This window comes from Mixophyes fleayi, chromosome 9 (assembly GCF_038048845.1).
Source record: "Mixophyes fleayi isolate aMixFle1 chromosome 9, aMixFle1.hap1, whole genome shotgun sequence".
NCBI lineage: Eukaryota > Metazoa > Chordata > Amphibia > Anura > Limnodynastidae > Mixophyes > Mixophyes fleayi.
Genome location: NC_134410.1, coordinates 34,875,770 through 34,896,064, shown reverse-complemented (window position 1 = coordinate 34,896,064; position 20,295 = coordinate 34,875,770). Strand labels below are relative to the sequence as shown.

At 40.1% G+C, this 20,295-nt stretch overlaps 1 protein-coding gene across 1 annotated transcript in view; it reads left to right on the top strand.

Moving 5' to 3' along the window:
- Window positions 1-20,295, top strand: part of GPC4 (glypican 4) — an 84,748-nt gene that overhangs the window by 24,916 nt on the left and 39,537 nt on the right. Inside the window, exon 2 of the mRNA XM_075187252.1 lies at window positions 14,725-14,883. Within this exon, the coding sequence (XP_075043353.1) occupies window positions 14,725-14,883 (159 nt within the window). The remainder of the gene's footprint in view (window positions 1-14,724; window positions 14,884-20,295) is intronic.

Sequence of the window (20,295 nt, the reverse complement as noted above, 5' to 3'; positions counted from 1 at the left end):
AAGTTGACTAATTCCCCTTTCACACAGAGGCATGGACCCGGGAATAACCCAGGTCGTGGGAATGGGATGACCTGGGATATGCGACTCTGGTCCACGACCCTTGTTGCGACCAGGGCTATTCCCGGGTTGGAGCTGGATATGCTGCTGTCTGAAAGGTGTGCTCAGGTTATTCGACCAGGGTTCAGTTAAAAGCAGCTGATTGGTGGTGCTCAACTTGAAAATGCAGGGCAGGCACTGGTCCCGTGTGAGGCCGCAACACGGCATACACACAGGACCAAACTGGCAGTGTGAATGGTTGCAGCACTGATTGAAACAGTGTTTATTATCCCGTGTCTGACCCGGAATTTTAGTGAGAAAGGAGTATAATTGAATTCATATTAAGACAAAGTAACTCCAAACACACTCTTGATTTAGCAAATTGTATTCAAGCTGGTAAATGAAGGGTATACAACCTATGTACACACATACATACATTCTCAGATTCTCACCCAGGACTAGCTGGTATGGTCGATACTGGCATTAGTTTTCGTCCGGTAGGTGCTTTTTCATACCATCCAAAATGATGATCCTCGGCTATAGATACCTGCAAACGCATTCAGTTTAATACCACAATGCTCAGTTTGTTAATAATTTGTTATATGCGTTTTTTGTGAGCACATTAGAAAGCACAAAAGGCAGAATTATAAACAACCCTAATTGGTAGCTAACATTTATTGAACAATCTACCAATTTCATGGTAATCTGGCCACTGTGGGGCGCTGTTTTACTGCAGTGAATTCAGCATTCTGCGGCTGCCATCCTTAACCGAGTTTCTGGATAGGCAGGATAATATATGCAGATCTGTATTAATTAACCTTTTTTTATATAATTGTGAAAAATACCAATATATTTTTTTAATGATGACAGTATTTGTTCCCCGAATTAAAATTAATAGCGTCCTATTTTTTCTATTAACCGTTTTAACAAGTTTTCCCCCTAGTTAAACCATCTGCTCATTTCTGATTACGTACAACCTTGGTTACTTATTTTTCCATGTTAACTATTCTGGCAGATTTCTCTGTTTACACAGTTACCTCCACTGCACACTATTGTTTGATCTACCTGACAAACACACCAATCAGTGCTCTCTCCCTGAAGCTCTTCACACTGTCCCTTTGTTGTTTGTATACTCCAATATCTAAAGCAGCCAGTTCAGGTTTCCCATCTGCCGGAGCCAAGTGATATAGAGGGGAGTTTCAAGCATTTAGAGTAGGTGTTTAAGGCAATAGGCGTTGCATCTGTGACTTTTAAAATATAAATTACAGAAATACAAGTGTGTTTTTCATTTTGCTGCTTTACTATGTTGCCCCCCTTATGTGAAATATAAGGATATTAGAAGCGACAGAGATGATCTGTGTTAACACAAAGCTGCAGGCTTAGTGTTTGCTACAGGTCACAGAACCACTTGGTGACTTCTAATATTCTTCTATAGTAGGGAGTACTTTATTACTTCCCAATTAAACATTTATGTGCACAGGTAAATGTGCTTATACACATGTATGTACTGTAGATATATAAAGACACCTATCTAGTAGCATAGGCAAACCGACGGGGGGTGGGGGGTTTCTAGTGCCTGGAAACCCCCCTCCCAGCCTGGGGTACTGTATGCTTGAGGTGGCTGGCCCCTGCCCCAGGACCAGCCACTTTGAAGCTTGTGTGCAGATCGTTTCTTTCTGCACTGTTCACAGCCATCTCTCCCCCCAACAAGTATTGAAAGCCGCAAGAACAGGTAGGAGAGAGCAGGGCAGTCTGTCAACTGTTCTGACACACTCAATCAGGGCTTTGTCCTGACTGTAGGGACAGTTGGGAGGTATGTCCTGCTTCACACGGCTCTGCTCGAAAAGGGAGAACTGTGTGCCCCTAACAACAGTAGTGCACGCAGCATTGCCGGTGTATATTATGGGGATATGAGGATTTGGAGAGCAGCCAAGCACTGTCTAAAATTATAGCCACGCCCTGAAGCATGCTGGCCACACCCACGGGCGGTGTGGCATGGAAACCCCTCTCTACAAATCTTGTTTGCCCCTGAGTAGGAGGGGTGAGGGGTGATCACTACCTGCCGCCTTTAGTTGTCTCTCTATTAGAGATAGGGGGAGAAAACTAAACTTCCTATTTAAACATTCGCTGCCACAGCGGACCAGCAAAGACCTGACAGACAAACGGTTGTGTATACAGGAAGTCGTGTTATCACAACTTACTGTTTTGTGTACAGATGATCCACCTGGGCTCAGGTGGTGCAATTTACCTGCAGATGTTTTAATAGAGTTGACTTGTGGGGGTTGTAAAATATATAATGTAAATCACACGGACATTGGAGAGCGTAGGATACAAGAGTATAATACACATTAGTGTATTAAATTATGTCTTTGGAAAACTGGGACAGATTTGGTTTTCGAAACCTAGAATTTTATTTCCCAGAGAATTGGGCAAATGTTTAATTTTACAGTTTATCAAATATGCATTCCCTAAGTGTGGGGAGTTTAGGGATGTTGAGGTCTTTGTCCACAGCTGGCGTTAGTGTGAGAAAGATGAGGTGCCATTCTTTAGGGAACTGGTTGGGGACTTGAGAGTCTGCTTTTGAGGTTATCTTGCATCCTATTAATTGTGAGAAGGGGGAAGAGTCCCCCCCTGATTTTATTTCTTGTACATAGTTTAATGTCACATACAGTTTATGTTTCCACAAACTCATCTCCCTTGGTCTGTGGGAAATGTCAGGAGTTGAGAGGGTGTATTTCTTCCCTGTGACCCCAGCCTCTAGAATTCTGGCAAATCATTGCTTATTTGTTCATAGAAATCAGAATGACTGTCTTCAGGCTTGGAATCTGTCAGTGTGCCATGGCTCTCCTTTCCTGTGTCTGTTATTCTCATAAATATGTTTGTAATCAGTCTCTAAGGATTCTGAAGACAGACCCTTCAATTATTTTTATTTCTGATTATTTTTTTTTTCTTTTAGTTTTTCATGCAATTCCACCCTCATTCCACTATGTTGGGCTCTATTTTTCTATATGAAAGTCAAGCTGTAATATGTTTTCAGTATACATTTAACTTGCATGAATAAATTGCGGAATGCTTGTATGTTAAACATGGACAATGTACTACACTGAAACATTAACAGTGGTGTCTAATCTATAAAGAATCCTTTCACTCTCCTGCAGGCATGTCAAACTTGATTGACTCAGTGGGCTAAATTAAGTAGGTAAAACTGTGTGAGGGCCGCATTCCTGAGTGTCACACGCTTACTGGGAGAAAAATGCTAAATACTTTATTCTTTTCCTTTTAAACATTTAGGTGGTATAGAAGAGGGTACACGGTTGGGGACTAAATGTAATAATAAAAGAAACAGTGGCTGGTGGACTCCGGTATGGGTTCTCATTTGTCCTATGAGATCGTTTGCTTTAAATGATCATTGAGAAATGGTTATAAGGTATAATATTTAAAGCAAAGACACTAAAGGCAAACTTTCTAAATACATCACGGTGGCTCAGTGGTTAGCACTTCTGCCTCACAGTGCTGGGGTCATGAGTTCAATTCCTGACCATGGCCTTCTCTGTGTGGAGTTTGAATGTTCTCACCGTGTTTGCGTGTGTTTCCCTCCGGGTGCTCCGGTTTCCTCCCACACTCCAAAAATATACTGGTAAATTAATTGGCTGCTAGCAAAATTGACCCTAGGCTCGCTCGCTCTCTCGCTCTCTCGCTCTCTCGCTCTCTCATTGGGCAGGGACTAATGTGAATGAGTTCTCTGTACAGCGCTGCGGAATTAGTGGCGCTATATAAATAAATGGTTATGATGATCTATGAAAGAGCATACTTGACAGTCCTTACTAGCTGTCTTTCAGACTCTTGACAGGGGATAGTTAGTTATTCCAGCTGTCCTACCCCCAGCTCCTCACAAGGCTTTTTGCCCACTGACTAACCCTAGCTCTATACAAAGCTTTTTTGGTCAGGCATTTTGGTAGTTGCCAGACATTGCTGTGTGTGTGGGTGGCTCCAAAATGACCAATTAACCTCAAATTCCAGTCAGGAGCATTTGAAGTGTAAATACTGGAAAACCTGATCAGTTCATCACTGCAAATATGTGGTCTGAGCAATATTGGCCCTCCACATGTGAGACCAAATTGGATGATAGATTTGATTTCCTTCTCTGAACTCATAGATTTTCTTCTTAAATACCAACTGTTCTGAAACACTGGATATATTTTCATAGAGTAAACCTGGGTCAAGTATACCCCTATAACCAAACGGTCTTCTACTTTTCATGCCGTGAAATAGATTTTCCTGTGTCTGCAAAGTTTATAAAAAGTAGAAAGTTCCACTTGCCATCATTCAAAATATCTTTGTCTTTCATCAGTCTGTTGTTTCAGAATCCGTAGAGGATGAATGAGACTCTGTTGAACATTCCTTCCTTGCTAAACTAAATACCCAAATATTTATTTCCTTTTTTTTTTTTTTGTTTTTTTTGTTTTTCCTCCCATGTCAGAGAAACAAATTGCTTCCTTAAATGTTTACTAGACACACTGACCACTTGCAGAGGTTTGGCTTGTTCTGACCTGGACTTGTAGCGGAGTTCTATGCGCTCGTCCACAAAAGGGGGAAAAAAGGAATTTCCGTGTCATAGCTAATTAGGTATGCTTGGATCTCCTATCATTTTTCTGCTCTGCTTCACAAAGTAATTAGACTTCCATTCAGCTGCAAGCGCTCTTTTCAAGCACTCTGATCTAGAAAGAACATCTCTCCTGGTCAGTGCTCCAGTGGAATTCCATTCTCAATGTAAAACGAGATCTAGAATTGTTTTTCATTTTGTGGAAAGTGTAATACTATCAAGGGGCTTTTTGTAAGTTTCCAGAAGGTAAAATAGAATGGGAGATCTATTCTTAATCAAAGGCCACACAGTTCATGTTCTCAGCTGTGATAAGTTCAAAAGTTCTGTTTAACAGGATAATATAACCTTGAGGTTTTTCAAAAACTGTATTGTGTTAGAGGGCCACAAAACCTAAAATAAAATTGTCAAATTATGGAAACTTTAACACAGATGTTAGGACAACTTTGTAACTGACTTTATGTCAGCTATGCAGCTGAATGCAAGTTATTGTTCTGTAACGAGCTATTTTCTGCCTAAGGGTATGCACTCAATGGGGTTGTGCATCTGCCTGTGGTATGTTGCCTTATGTGTGCACTGGAAGATGAACCTCAAAATAGTGATCATGAGGAATGTTGTACTCGCTGCATGCTAGACTGACCAGAAATAGAACAAGCTGCATTAAGGGTCCATTCAACATTTAGAGGAAGTGCAGTCAGCGTAGGCGAAGTGTTCAAAAAAAAAGATCTATTGATCACTGTGATGAGGTCCACTTAGTACTGCATTCCCTGACCAAGGGCATAGTACCACGTGCAGGTATCAAGCCCTAAAATATATGGGCATGATTTCACAGCATTCTGTCCAATTCAGTCCTCATACATTCCTGAAACCAAAAAGTGTGGGGGGTGGTTGGGGTTTAGTTTCTAAAATTAAAATTCTCACCCTAAAGAATGGATTATCTGATTAATATTTAAAATAATAAGCTGGGTCAGCCCAGTTTACTACAGCGGGAAGTTTGTGATCAGACTATTTTATATCGGCTAAAATGGGTTGTGTGGAGCAGTCTGGAATTTTGTGTGTGACGTGTGTGACGTGTGTGACGTGTGTGACGTGTGTGACGTGTGTGACGTGTGTGACGTGTGTGACGTGTGTGACGTGTGTGACGTGTGTGACGTGTGTGACGTACGACAAAAAAAAAGTGAAAAATTTAAAAAATTTTTTTTTTTTTTTTTTTTTTTTCCCCCCCACTCGTTTCAAGATGCTGGAAACCACAATACATTTCCTAGTTTGCTGGCTAGTTATGAAAAATGTGCATTGTGGTATAATTAATTAGCATGAAGTCAGGTAAAATGCTTTAGGTGTATCAATGCTGACCTCTCCCAGACGTGTACAGCTAAATAAGCACCCAACCAAGCTGCTACTACTGCATGGCAAGCAAACGTCATAATGCTAGTGTTACTGGGGGGGTCCCTTCCATGCGCCCAAGCAATACATCTGTTTATAAGTGAAGTATAACGAGGGAGTAACAAAAAAAACCTGAAGTTTTCAAAGATATATTTATTTATTTTTACCCCTGTACACATTACTTGACTGTTTCTCTTGTTTATGTGTGTGCATATATTATATAATATATTTCCTATTTACCCATGAAAGATGCTTTGCTAAAATAACAAGCCTTCATACAAGCGAATGTTGACTGCATTTATTTTTTTTAATGTTTGAGTGTCTACTATGCCATTAAAATACTTTTCAGTTACGTTTGTGACATTTTGCACTCTTATAAAATAAGAATGCAAGTGGAACACGTACATAACCTAAATCAACTATTCAGAAGCTAGGTTTCATTATACAGACTGCAGGACACTGCTAATAGGTGATAATTAATAGGTTGCAGTTGGTTACAGTGCACGATTATCCTTGCATCATCATATTAAATAAGCCTTAGGCCTAGATTTACTAAACTGCGGGTTTGAAAAAGTAGAGATGTTGCCTATAGCAACCAATCAGATTCCAGGTATCATTTATTTAGTGCATTCTACAAAATGACAGCAAGAATCTGATTGGTTGCTATAGGCAACATCCCCACTTTTTCAAACCCGCAGCTTAGTAAATATACCCCTTAGAGTTGTTTATTTCACTGTTATGGTGCCCATATACAAGCTGATCTGGCTAGAGTGCCCAACCACTGGTTTGCCAGATCTGTACATACACATGTGGCAAAATATGAAAGCTTCAGCAGAAATGTCCTTGGGCACCATCGGTGTGGTCAGACAATGACGGCTTACATGGTAACGTGGCCTGAATGTGACTGGTAATGCTGTCCATTCTGTTCGATTGGGATGGGCAGTCTCTTTGGGCTGCCACAAATCAGGTCCAAAATAGCCTGTTTGGCAGATATTGTATCTGTGTGCGATGTGTGGTCATGTTATACACGCTCTCCAAACATAAAATCTCCCTGAGCAAGCAGATCTCATGGTCCATTGAACTTCACCTTCTAAGACTCATGCAATAACTTTTGTAATGTCAGCATTGGTGTTGTTCCAAAGCCCAAATATAGTAAACGTATGACAATAATTAAAAAATAATATTGCTCCAGATGTTGGCCTGCTGAGTGTGTTGGATTTCATGGGGCTCCAATAATTATGTGATGGGTGATGGATGGACAAGCCTTGGGATATATACTCTGCAAACTGACACTTTTAGTGTTTTGAATTTCGGTCTCTGCTCATTGGACCATGATGCCCCCCCTCTTTACTATACACCTGTTTTTGGAGGAGTTAAGTTCAGTGGGAAACGTTTGTGACTTGGTCCAGTGTCTTTTTGGATAGCTTCCATGGCCTTTCCCTGATTTTGTATCTCTTTTCAAAGGCCGTTTGTTTTGCCCTTTTAAAAATGGGAATACCATTTAGTTCTGGTCAACAGTTGAAATAACCATCTTTTGATTATCTTTGAATCAAAAACCCAGATATCAAATTAGAATTGTTCAGGTAGGTTGCCATTTCAGTGGCTGCATCGGCACCTTCTGCCCACCCACGATAATGGTCCCTGTTGTATTGTCATATAATGTAAATAATTTATTTATATGTACAGTATATCTGCAGCAGAAACAATATTACCAGTCTACCAGCTATCAGCAGTTTAAAGTAGAGATGAGCGGGCTCGGATTCCGCTAATCCGAGCCCACCCGAACAGTGCGGATCCGAACGGGATCCGAGCACTGTTCGGATATTTCCGGCGGGCACAAAATTGAAAACGAGGCTCTGTCGTCCAAGTCTCGCGTCGAATCTCGCGAGGGGTGGGAGGGAGGGCCCAGAACAATTCCATCTTGTACCTCTTTTTTTGGCATTATGTGCTCAAGCTACCTCGGTGCGACCTTTTGGCCTAAAAACAACACTGTGAGGTGTTCAGAATAGACTGGAAATTAGTGGAAATGATTGTTATTGAATATTATTGAGGTTAATAATAGCGTAGGAGTGAAAAAAAACCCCCACAAAACAGTTTTTTAGCACTTTTTTTTATGTTTTTTTCAAAATAAATCCGAACCAAAACCTTTCGTCAGGTGTTTTGCGAAACAAATCCGAACCCAAAACCTCAAGCAAATCCGAATCCAAAACACGAGACACCAAGGGGCACATTTATCATTAATGAGTGACAGGGAGGGATCATGTGATCCCTCCACACATGCGCTGTCCAGCTCTGCTCTTTGTAGCAGAGCTGACAGCAGTGGATTTCTTCAATTCGGATGATGTACGCGTACATTATCAAGGCAAGTTCCCGAAAAAAATTTTTTTTCGGGACTTGTTAGATTGCGGCCAGGAGCAGTCACCAGTCTGTTGAATGGTGACTGCTCGCAAAAACGATCAGGAGTGCAAAGCAGCAGATATCTATGATATCTGCTGCGATGCACCTTTAATAAATTTGCGGAGGGCACATCAGCACTTTAATTCCACGGTAAGTGCACAATAGTGCTCTACCGTGATTTGTTAAATATGCCCCCAAAAGTGGTCGGTGCACATCCCTAGTTTGAAAAACTGGCTCACTTGAAACTTTTCTTTAAAGAGGAGCAATTTATTTTTAGCAACAGTGCTTCTGGTGTGAGCAAGCTTTATTAAATACACTTTAATTTGTAAGTTAACTCTGAAATCTGATCCATTCATAAATCCAATGTATTTTCTCATGGTCCTAGGAATTAAACTGTTAGACGATCGCTATAAACATAATTTGCAATGTGCTCTAACTATATCCACCAATCAAACACTTGCTTTCATTGGACAGTTAAAAGTTAATTGCTGACTGGTTGCTGTGGTTCAGAACAAATTTGCACCTAAATGCGAAGTTAGTCAATCATCCTTAATTGAAGGGGGGGGGGGGTAGTAGCCCTTATATAGCCTGAATTAAAAGTCACTCTGAATTTAGTTGTAATTATTGCAATTACTGTAGCTTAAGACACTCAATTCTCCAGTGATGTCAAAGGTTCCTAGTGAATGATCTGCTGAATGTTGGTTCAGTACACAAAATGGTTGCATCCACTGTGTATCTATGGGTACACTTTAAATTGGATAATGCTTTTAAAGCTGGTTTATGAATTCCCAAGATGTTTACATTTTGGCTCTTTTACATTGACAGGTTTTGAGGGAATAAAATAAGCATACATTATGTTAATGGGGCCCTAGTCCTTTTGTATCAGTCTAAAATAAACATTGAGTGATGTCTGTATACAAATATTCTTGTTATGACTTCACCTAGTGTGTCTGAAGTGAGTCTGCTTGCAAAGCTCAGTAGATACCATTGTTTCTCTTGTGCAATTATCCCTTATAGCCTCAGACCGTAGAATAGCTTGGGGGCGTGGCCTAGTGCCAAGCGTTATGATGTCAGTGGGTGGGTATGGTGTCTCTGAAGGCTCAGTCTTCTCAGAAAAGGAGTACCAATATGGTGGAGCAAATAAAGATGTGTGGCCTTAGCTTGCACAGAAGGAAAATATAAAACTGTCTAAGATATGCATTCTCTGGATGTAGAATGTATTTTGGGGATTTAACCACCGTTGTGCCATCGGGGACAGAAATCGGTGTATATGTAAATAGCAGTACAGAGCACTGAAAATAGAAAAATAAGTGCATGTTTCACAGCTGTATTAATTACACTGAAACCAGTTGAGTAGGAAAGGGAAACACAATGAATTGGTCAGCTGGCCATGATCTCTTCTCTTGTACTTCACTGCTCCGCATTTTATTAATTTAAATATGTAGCAGAGGAGGGCACAAGATTACGACCCCTTTAACATCCCCGAATGTTAGTGTATTAGAATAATTTAACTCAAGAGGAAATAGCAGTGATTTTTTTTTTTTTTTTTTTTTTAATGTATCCTTTTTTTATTTTTATATTTCCACATTCCCTCAAACTGTTCAAGGGACATTTCCCCTCAAAAAATGAAGGGTAATGATCCCTCCCTCCCTTTAATGATATCCATCCCCAAATGCCAGACACCGCCACACTATAAAGCATGGATTAGAGTGCCAGTGAGTGCCGAAGTGTCTTAGTGCGCCCTTTAATCACTTTCCAGATTGGACATCTGTTCTCGGCAAATTTATCTCGTGCCTCTTTGATTAAGGGAACTTTCCTTCACCACTTCCAAAGTGATTGAAAGCAGCGCCTAAACAGCTGGACAGTCTATTTACCAAGGAGCCACTGTAGCTCTTTATTAACCTCTGTATGCATATCACTGGGATTGTGGTGATGATAAACCAGTGTTCTGGAGATTTCTTCTAAATCGCCTACTTTCTAAGCTGAAATTCTGAGCCAATCTGATGTTCTGAGGAGCCTGGAAAGAGAGATCCTAATTGGTTGGAACCTCTCTACAATAATATCCTATTTTAATATTCAGGGGAAAAGTTTATAAGTAGTAAAGTATGACTCCTATCCTTAAGTTTTAGAGATTCACCCCTGTGTGCATCTGTAGTGTGGCTGCTGGCACTTATTTTCTAAGCAACGCGGCTGTCTGTATTTTTTTGGACCTGTTCTGTCCTTGACGTCAAAAGGTAGTGCTACTGAAAAGTCTATAGTGTTTGTTTTGCTGTTAAGGAATAGATTTGATTACATTGGGGGTATCTGAGAAATAACCGTTTATACTTCATAAATTAATGATCTGCATGAGAATATTATGTGTAAAATACTATTAAGACTTTTCTTTCCTCAGTAGTGCAGTTGTGTGTTCTTATATTGGTCTCTCACAACAATGGTCGTGTTTTATGAATGTAAAAGACTCTATTTTGCCAAAACAAAATATGTTCTCCTTATCCAGTCAGTAACCAGTTCACAGAAAGCTTTCTCCTCTGTGCTGTAGAAAAAACACTGCTTGCGGTAACCGTGCAAATCGCTCCTAATGGTCTGTCTTAATGCTGCCCTGGACCAATGCTTTTTCTAAAGTGTTTGTATTGGCTCCTTATTACCGAAATATGGATGATACAGCATTTAGAGGTGGGTGTTGCTAGTAGCGTCCAGCTGATATATCACTTTATTAAATACTAATTCAGCCAAAACATACATCCCGGCTTTTGAGTGCTTTTATTATTACAGCGCTCTGAAAATAATCTGTCTGGCGGTTTTTAATGTATTCTTCTTTGGCTTTCCCTTGGAAAATGAGAATTTTCTAAATCCTTCAGAACACACGGTGGCTCAAGTTACTGGCCCAAGAGAGAATCTTTTCCCAAAGAGTAGGGTTTCTTTGAACAGTGTCATTTTTGTATCAGACAATTAATATTGTAATTGCCCTGGGAGTTGATTAGGCCGATGAAGCTGTTCCTACAATAGAAAGTGGTTTGTTGGGGTTGAGGAAAGGAGCTTAACACCGTTCACTTGGATAACTCGGTTGTATTCCACAATCGCACAGCTGTGGGATCAGGTTTACAGTTATTCACTAGCCCCAGAGTCAGATGTCTCAAACAATGCTTAACAACTATATCCTATTCATGAGGACAAATTGCACTTGTTGATGGTGCTCATTCTTTTTTTTTATTTTTATTTAAATGTATGATTTGTTTTTATCTTCCACCCCACCCTGTAAGTGGCTTCTAATTTTTCCATAGCTGGCCAATAATGTACCCAATTTTCATGGCAGGGTTGGTTAACTGGTTGGCCCTCCGAAGCCTTCCTATTGACCCCAATATAAGTGAGAACATTATCAACATTTATATAGCGCAATCAAATTTCATAGCGCTTTACAATTGGGGACAAACACAGTAATACTGGGTAGTACATACAGACAGAGGTAAGAGGGCCCTGCATAGCTCATACTCTATGGGACAATGGGAGTTGGATACATGAGATTAAGTCTACATATTGCATTTCAGACCAGCCAGATTGCTAAAGTAAAAAACAAAAACAAAAGCGAGTAGTATGCTATTTGGTCACACAACAATGTTTGTCAGAGGGTTGTTGTCCTGTGTGAATTGTGTAACTGGTGGTAATCTAGTGAGGTCAAGAAGGTGGTTGAGGAATATTATAAGCTTGCCTGAAGAGGTGAGATTTTTAGAGCACTCCAGACCATTGACACCCAGTATACTTGTTTTGCGAGTTCTGAAATCTTGGACAGCCGCGCTCAAGTTTATGCTGTGCCGGTCATTTCTTATAAATGGTTACATTTCAGATAACTCAAACACAATGGTTTTAGTTTATCTTATTTTCAGTTCTTTGTGTATCAGTGTGTGTGTGTATATGTATGTGTGGATATAGAGAGAGACAGACACAAACACATACAGAAATGTCATTACATTTGCTGGTCGTAAAGTTTGCCTTATGACCTTTTTAACCATCTTGTGTTTTATTGACCACATAGTAATAGCAAGGTTTTACTCAGCCACATCAGTTCCCATGGTAGCTGTGGGTTTCATATAAGTTCTCTTTGAAGTACTTCATGTTCCCTGTACCTTCAAGTTGAATTTCTTTAGCAGCTCTGCTCATAAAATGTTGTCTTGTTGACGTGATGTTTTGGCCAGGATGGAGTGTAAGAAGTTTATATCGCTGGATTGTACCTGGGTCTGTTTACACCGGTAAAACATGTTTAAGTAGTCAAGTCCGTAATGCACCCAAGGATCATAATCAATCTGTTCATCTTGTAAATGGTAAAGCTGGGTACACACTACACTGTTTTCGTCCAATAATCGGCTAAATCAGCCGACATACGGCCGCTCGTTCAAAAGTCGGGTCAGTGTGTGTAGTGACACAATGGTCGAAAGTCTGCCCAAATGGACGATTGTCGCCTCATTTGGTTGGTCGTACCGTTTAATATTTTCGTTCCAATCTTGTTTCCGCTGTGTAGTTTATAAACTTCCGACCGATCCACAACAGCGAGTACGAAATTACAGTCATTGCTCACGACAACATGGCTGTAAAAAGTCGCTAAAGGGACGTCCGCTCTTCCCTTTATCGTCCTAAACAAGGCTAGTGTGTATGCAGTCCATTGACCGAGCGATCGGAACATCGATCGCATGTAAAATCACTCGGCATAAAAAGTTGGTCAAAATTTCTGTAGTGTGTACCCAGCTTAACCCAGTAACCTGATTGCCAGATGAAAGAATAGACATTTAGCCAGACAACACCCAGCATTGTGTTGCGTTTAGTTTGGACAATTAGGGTTGATTACTACGGAAAGTTCACGGTAGCACAGTGGTTAGCATCGCTGCCTCGGCGCTAGGGGTATGGGTTCAATTCTAACCTAGGCGTTATCGAATGCGCTGTTTATGCGTTCTCCCCGTGTTGGCATGAGTTCCTTTCAGATTCTTCAGTTTCCTCCCACAGTGTAAAAACATACTGCTCGCTTCATGTTGTGTGTTTGGTAGAGAATTTAGGCTGTAAGCTACTTTTGGGAAGGGACTGGTGTGAAAGAGAATTAAATATCTTGTTTGTCCAATCATACTCCGAAAGCAACTGCGTCTCATAGCTGGCGATGATAAATATGTTTTGGGGTTTGTAGTTACTCCACTTAATATTGTGCAACATATCAAACAACTTATTTGTGGTTGTTCATATGTTAGAATGGATGTTGATATCATTGTTCATTCGATTGAAATGTGTTCCAAGTCAATCCACGTCCTCAAAGGCAACAATGTTCTTGAATATTGCAGCCTTATGTGACCTCCGAGCCACCAGCGGAGGCTGTATATTTACATTATGTCTATTCGTATGAATACATTTTATCCTGCTCTGTTTGATCTTTTACCTTCCTCATTCACCATCCAGATTTTCTTGTACACATTATCTGCATTTTCTCTGCATTGCCTGAATTGAATTGTAAGCGTTCCTTGCCTACCTCATAGGAATAGGTGATCCCTTTGTAGTCCTTCGTTGACTATAGCACAGTTCGGGGGTTAAACACAGGGTATGACTGTCCTTGTACCCAAATATTGGTTGTGTGTGTGCTTAATATGCAGTAAGGGTTAAAATATACAAAATGCACACATACAAAACAGTTAAAGTAAAAAAAAGACTATTTAAGTTGACTGTCTCGTATTCGTATACAGTGAATCTGCCAATAATGAACACAAATGATCCTTTGATAGCCCTGAACAGCTGAGTGAAGATTTGCGAGATTGCCCCCTAACCAAGGGACATGACTTAAATGTGTTTACTGTCTCTTTATTGAATGAACCTTTGCCCCCAACTCGGCAAGATCTGGATCAGACTGAGTAGTTTGTGCAGTTATCTCATATTTTGTGGGTTCTGTCTCTCTCTGTCTTCAGCATACAGCATTGTTGTTGGCGTGAATGGTCTTAACTTGGTTATGTCTAATTATTTTTTTTTGAGTGAACTTTATCGACTCCTGCTTTAGTACTTTTAGATGGGCATTATTCTGGGAATATAGCTAGTATGGCTGAAATGGGACTTTATATCCTTATGAAATATGTACACTTAACTTAAACAGCATTCTGTTAAAAACATTGTGTTTGTAATATGCGCAGGCTGGCATAGTGATTTAACGTGTAGTTTAGTAGGGTTGTTTATATGAATAATAAAAATACCTAGACTTCCAGTGCTGTATAAGAGAAACATGAGCAAGTTGGATCAAGGAAATCTTACATTAGTAGTAATCCTGATTTTATCCTTTTGTTTTTCAGGCGACCATCTGAAGGTCTGTACACAGGGCCACACGTGCTGCTCCCAGGCCATGGAGGAGAAGTACAGTCAACAAAGTAAACATGACTTCAAGGCTGCTGTCACTGAACCATGTAGTAATTTGCAGAATATTTTTGCTTCCAGATACAGCAAGTTTGATGGTAAGAAACTCGCAAATGAACTCTAAAGTGTTTTGTTGGTGTATTTTACTGTTTTCCACCTCCAGGAGTTTTGAATTTGTTCCAGACTCATGCTCGAATATAACATGTGCTTGTGGCCTACACACGGTAAAGGCAGCCATCTTGCACCAGTGATGTCATTAGTTCCTTGTGGCTAATTAATCAAATATGGATTAGACTCCCATATGTCAGGTTTGGGTGACTATGCACTGTATACATTTCCAGTTAAGTGCTGAACAAAATATGTGCCTATACAGTTTTTTGTGTTTTTTGGGGGGGGGAGGGGGGTGTTATTTTTTTCTACCCTCCTTTTTTTTTTTTTTTTTTTTTTTTTTTTTTTATTGTATTCAATTGTACCACCAGGACTTATGAGAAAAAAAAAGGGACTATGCACTCACCTCCTGTCCTGATGATTGCAGGAGCTGCTATCAGGACTAGGGATCCCTCCCTAGTTGTACATTCAAACAGTAGAGAATACCTGTGCGCTCACTGGCTTATTGTTAGATACTAGTATGTGTGTCTAGTTCCAAAGTTAGGGAAACTAACACTAAATAAAAATTAATTGCCAGAAATTGCAACATTTATTATATATCTCTGTGCATATAAAAACAACATAAGATCACAATCTAAATAAAAGGCAATATGGATGGCTTCATTCTAAGCCTGTAAACATATATGTCAACACACTGTGCATAAAAGCAATTCCTGATGGGCATAAAATGGACCCATAATACAGTAAAATACAATAATAACTATATGAAATATAAAAATATGAAGAGACCAAAGATGGATAGGAGATCTCACAATTGAGCGGCGTGTTTGCTGGAATATAGGAGGCAAATGTCAGTAATACACGTGCGGCAATGATTATAGATGGTGGCGTGTGGGCCACTATGTGTCATTGACCTCAACTGCAGATACAGAAAACTAAGGCTCTGGGCGGTCACCCCTGCCGCACAACCCTAGTTACGGCCCTGCTTATGGGTGTAGATACACCTTAAATAATTGTGCACCCTTTATGCCTGTTCACTTCTGTAAAACACCCTCTGTTCATGTTACTCACTTATCCAGTCAAATCAACAAAGTAGCAAGCAGAAAAACTAAAAGACAACCAGATGAAATAAAGCCAGCGCCCCCCCCTCCCCTCCACTCTTTTACGTCTTGCCCCTGCAATGTACCAAATTGTCGAGTGGCTCCCTCTGCCCTGTGGTGTTGAAATGCACCACAGGGAGGGGTGCACAATCCATACAGTTCTGTCAAGTGCGGTGTTGAATTTCACAGGATCACCTGCCCCACTCTCCCCTCCCTCCTGATTTGCTGCATAGGAAAGGTTGCAGTATATCTTGGGGATGATATCCAAACGGGACGATCGTTTTATTCAAGATTAGAGAAAAAAACAAACTGCTGTGTTTTACAGCACTATGTAAAATTAGAGAACGCACATGTGAGCTGAGCTCTTTTTTTGGTAATTTATATCAGGTTTGAATAGTTGAAGCATTTAAACTGTATATTTTCATAAATGCATTTTTTCTATACTTGCTGACAAGCTAGCATTGTTAAGCGAAATGCATTTCAAAACACTCATAATAAAGTTTAGTAGGTGATGCATCGAAATAAGAGCGAACGTGTCTCCAGCATTCGGTTTTTTTGGTTTTTTTTGGAGGAGCGAATTCCGTTTGTAGCTGTTCAACACATTTTACACAGCAAGACTGACTTGATTAGGATTACATGATGGGGCTATAGGTTTTCTATTCAGAGGGTTTTGCATCTGCACGAGGAGTGCTACCCCCGCAGTGCCTTCAGCGGATCATATCTGCAGCTTGAATGCTCGTTAATGATAAATGCTTTAATAATACTCTTGCTATTTTTAATAAATACCACGCTGAACAAAAATACAACAATAAGTGCTAATGACCTATCGGCTTTGGGTTGTGATTAATTTATCCGGTAATTTCTTCTTAATGTAGTTATAACATGAGCAGGCATTTTTATATTTTTCCTGCTGTCCGCTCTCTGATGTCCTGGTCTGCCAGAGATCTGAGATTTCTAGCCCCAAGCTTTTTATGTGAGGGACATTCCCCCCCCGCTCCCCATTTCTAGACTTCTGGCATAGCAAATGGGCTTTCATGTGAGGCCTGATGATCTTTTCCCCTGACTGCCACCAAGCCTTAAGTGCTTTTAATTGCTCTATAACCAAATCTAATTCAGATACCAGCCAAAGAATAGATTTTTTTTTTTTTTTTTTTTTTGGTTTGTTGCAATCATATACCTCCAAAACTTGATAAGTGTCAGTATAAAATAATGGACAGCTGTTTAGGGATTGCTCAGTACAGCAGTGAATGCCAGCTGCTTATAGATGGATTGCTTGGAGCTACTTATAGATGGATTGTTGAAGGGTGTGTGTATACATGTATAATATGCATTACCATTTTTATTTTTTATATATTAAACTCTAGCTTTGTTGCTGCAGCTGAAAATCTTTATTAATTTTATTTATGCTCTGGCGTTTGAACTGTGGGAATATTTATCCAGTCTACACACACACACACACACACACACACACACACACACACACACACACCTCCAGTGTGCAAATTCATATGTTTACAGACGTCCCTTATAGAGGGTGTATGTCATTATACACACCCATGTTTTCTTAACTACAAATTATAATTAAACTGAGGTTTCTTGCAGAGCTGCAGCATTCATCACTTATTTCACTTGAGACTTAAAATAGTTTTACTAAATTCCGTTGTGAAATTGTATAGGAAAGCAGTCAGACTGTCGTAGTAGATGGCCGTGCATTTGTTTTCCGTTCCTCTCCGTTTGTTTTTATTATATTGTTTAGTTTTAATTAAATTGATCTGCTAGCCACCCTAGTTTCTGTAATTTTGTATTTTATTATTGTATGTTGTATATTTGTAACAAATTATAAGAAATCATAGGATACTATGCATAAAATAGAAGCAGCTCTGGCTTAAAACATGCACATTTACAATATAAATTCCATATTACATTTAATAGAGTATTTGCAATTGTAATTAGTCGTATAATGAATTGTATTGCCAGGTTTTTTTTTCCACCCAAAGAAAACCCAATTCTAAACAAGTCCCCCTTTCTAGTGTTTTATGTGCTGTCGGTGTTATGGCTTTTGGTTGGCCTGCTGGAGTGTGGAATGTGTTCTGTGAGGTTCTAACGTCCCCTAGAGAGAGACTCCGAGCATAGTACACACAATGAGAGAAATGTGCTTTTTTTTCCTAGCTGCTAATATCCAGAAGAGAAGTGTGTCGTAGGCTGTTTGCCTGCAATGTGAGACTGAAAAACCCCCTTTGCTGGTGTCTTGTTACTTTCTTCCCCCCCTGGTATATATATCCCTTTTATCTGTACAGATCAAGCTGCAAGTTGCTGTTTTATTGTGTAGGACCAGCTGTGGGGTGGAGGAATACTCACATACACCTTGTCTCTGGGGGGAACAAAGAGCAGCACATGTACACCATCTCTCAAGTACTTTAAATATGAATGTATGTTACTTTTCGTATTCATAGATGGTTTATGCAGCTGCCTTGCCATAAAACTACTAGCCACACCTTGCAGGTATTAATTCTGGGAGGTAATCTGTCCATGTTCTTTTATAGAGTGCAAAGTTTGGCTTCTGCATTCACATGAGCTATAGGCCAGAGGGTAACCATCACTTGAAATTACGTCTTACCGACTAGTTTCTAATAACGTACTAACGGCAAGCAATTTCTATTGATGCATTATCAATTTATGTCAGTATTTGTAATATCTGTAACAAAAGCAGGTCGGGAGTTTACAACCCTACACAATACTAAATCGTTAGTATTCCATTACTCTACTGTCGGGAGGGAGACTTTTTACTAGCAAACTTTTTTTTTCTTATTTCAGTTGGGTTGCTGTTTTGGTGGCAACCCTGACTTTGTGGCGAGATCCATCGCAGAAAGGATATACTTTTTGGCTATGTTCAAAACCTACATTGTCAAATTTTGGCAAAAAAATAAAATAATGTAAAATAAAGTAGGGCTAATAAATATTTGCACCATCCCAGAAATGGTAACATATTTATATAGCACCACCATATTAAATAACGCTGTACAAAGTATATGTAAGCTTTTAGTGCCTGCCCCATTGGAGCTTCTAGCCTAATTCTCTATTACACAGACATACGCCAAGGTGCATTTTGTCAGCAGCCAACTGACTTTCGGCAACATCTTGTGCTCTGTTTCACCGACACACCAGCTGGTGTGTTTCTGGCTGTACACGAAGTATAATTCTCCATATTCGTCTTATGGTGAATTTATGCTGATTATAGAGGATTGGTCACTAGGTCCTCTGTCACTTTACTGCTTTCCTTTGTAGTGTTTTGTAGTCATACAGTTGCCTGGCTTACACGAGAGCGAGCAGAGTGCAGTTGGATATCTCGACTGAAGGAGAGTTGGGCTGTCTGCATTGAGAGCTCTGAGCACCGTGTTATTATGTAAGCCCTTGTGTACAATTTGTTACGCTTTATTTTATATAGAGGGATAGTTCATATATTTTGGCCTGAGGCCACTTTAAGACATTCGTGAACCTTTGAAACAAGGGGTCTCTTGTCGTCATAGGACACCAGGAGGCAGAGAGAGAAGCTCTCTAAATCAAAAGTGTAATGGTTAGCCCTCTGTCCTCGTTGGCTCAGGCTACTTGCCCCTTCATTGAAACAGCCTTGATTTTGTTGGCTTAATGAATGAAAGGTTTTTCTTCAATAAACTATATCTGGTAGCGAGAAGAATTGTTAATGGTTATGGAAATTGCTAATAAGTGATTTAAAAAAGCAAATTTAACTCCAAAATGTTTTACACTATATTTGGGCCAATAAAGTGTGGGGGGTCCAGGGAAAAAACTATAGGGGGTGTATGGGTTACTGAGGCTATGGGGCCCCGGCAATGCTTGTCACTCCCGCCTCCGAGGACCAATGCTCATGCCCCAGACCTCGCATGCTTTCTTGATCTGTTGATCAGAGTGGGGGTCCCGGGAGGCTGAGGCCCGTTAATGCATTGTTCCACCCCTGGTGGCGGATTCTACTAGTATTGTGCTGCATCTTCAATTTTGATATAATTTGGAAATTTCATGATTGAAAACCTCAAAACAACTGTGTATTTAGACTGTTGCTAGATGTGTCATGAGCTCAGTCTTCCTTGTGGTAAGTGGAAAACTAATCACAAATAGGGCCCATTGAACCATGTGACAGCTAAGACAACTCCATCTCGATGCACCAATGAATGATTTATTATCCTTTATATAGCACCTACATATTGCTCATTATTTTTAGAGGATGTTTAATTTTTCGTGTCATTTCCTGCCCCTTTGGAGCTCACAATCTGAATTCTCTACCACACG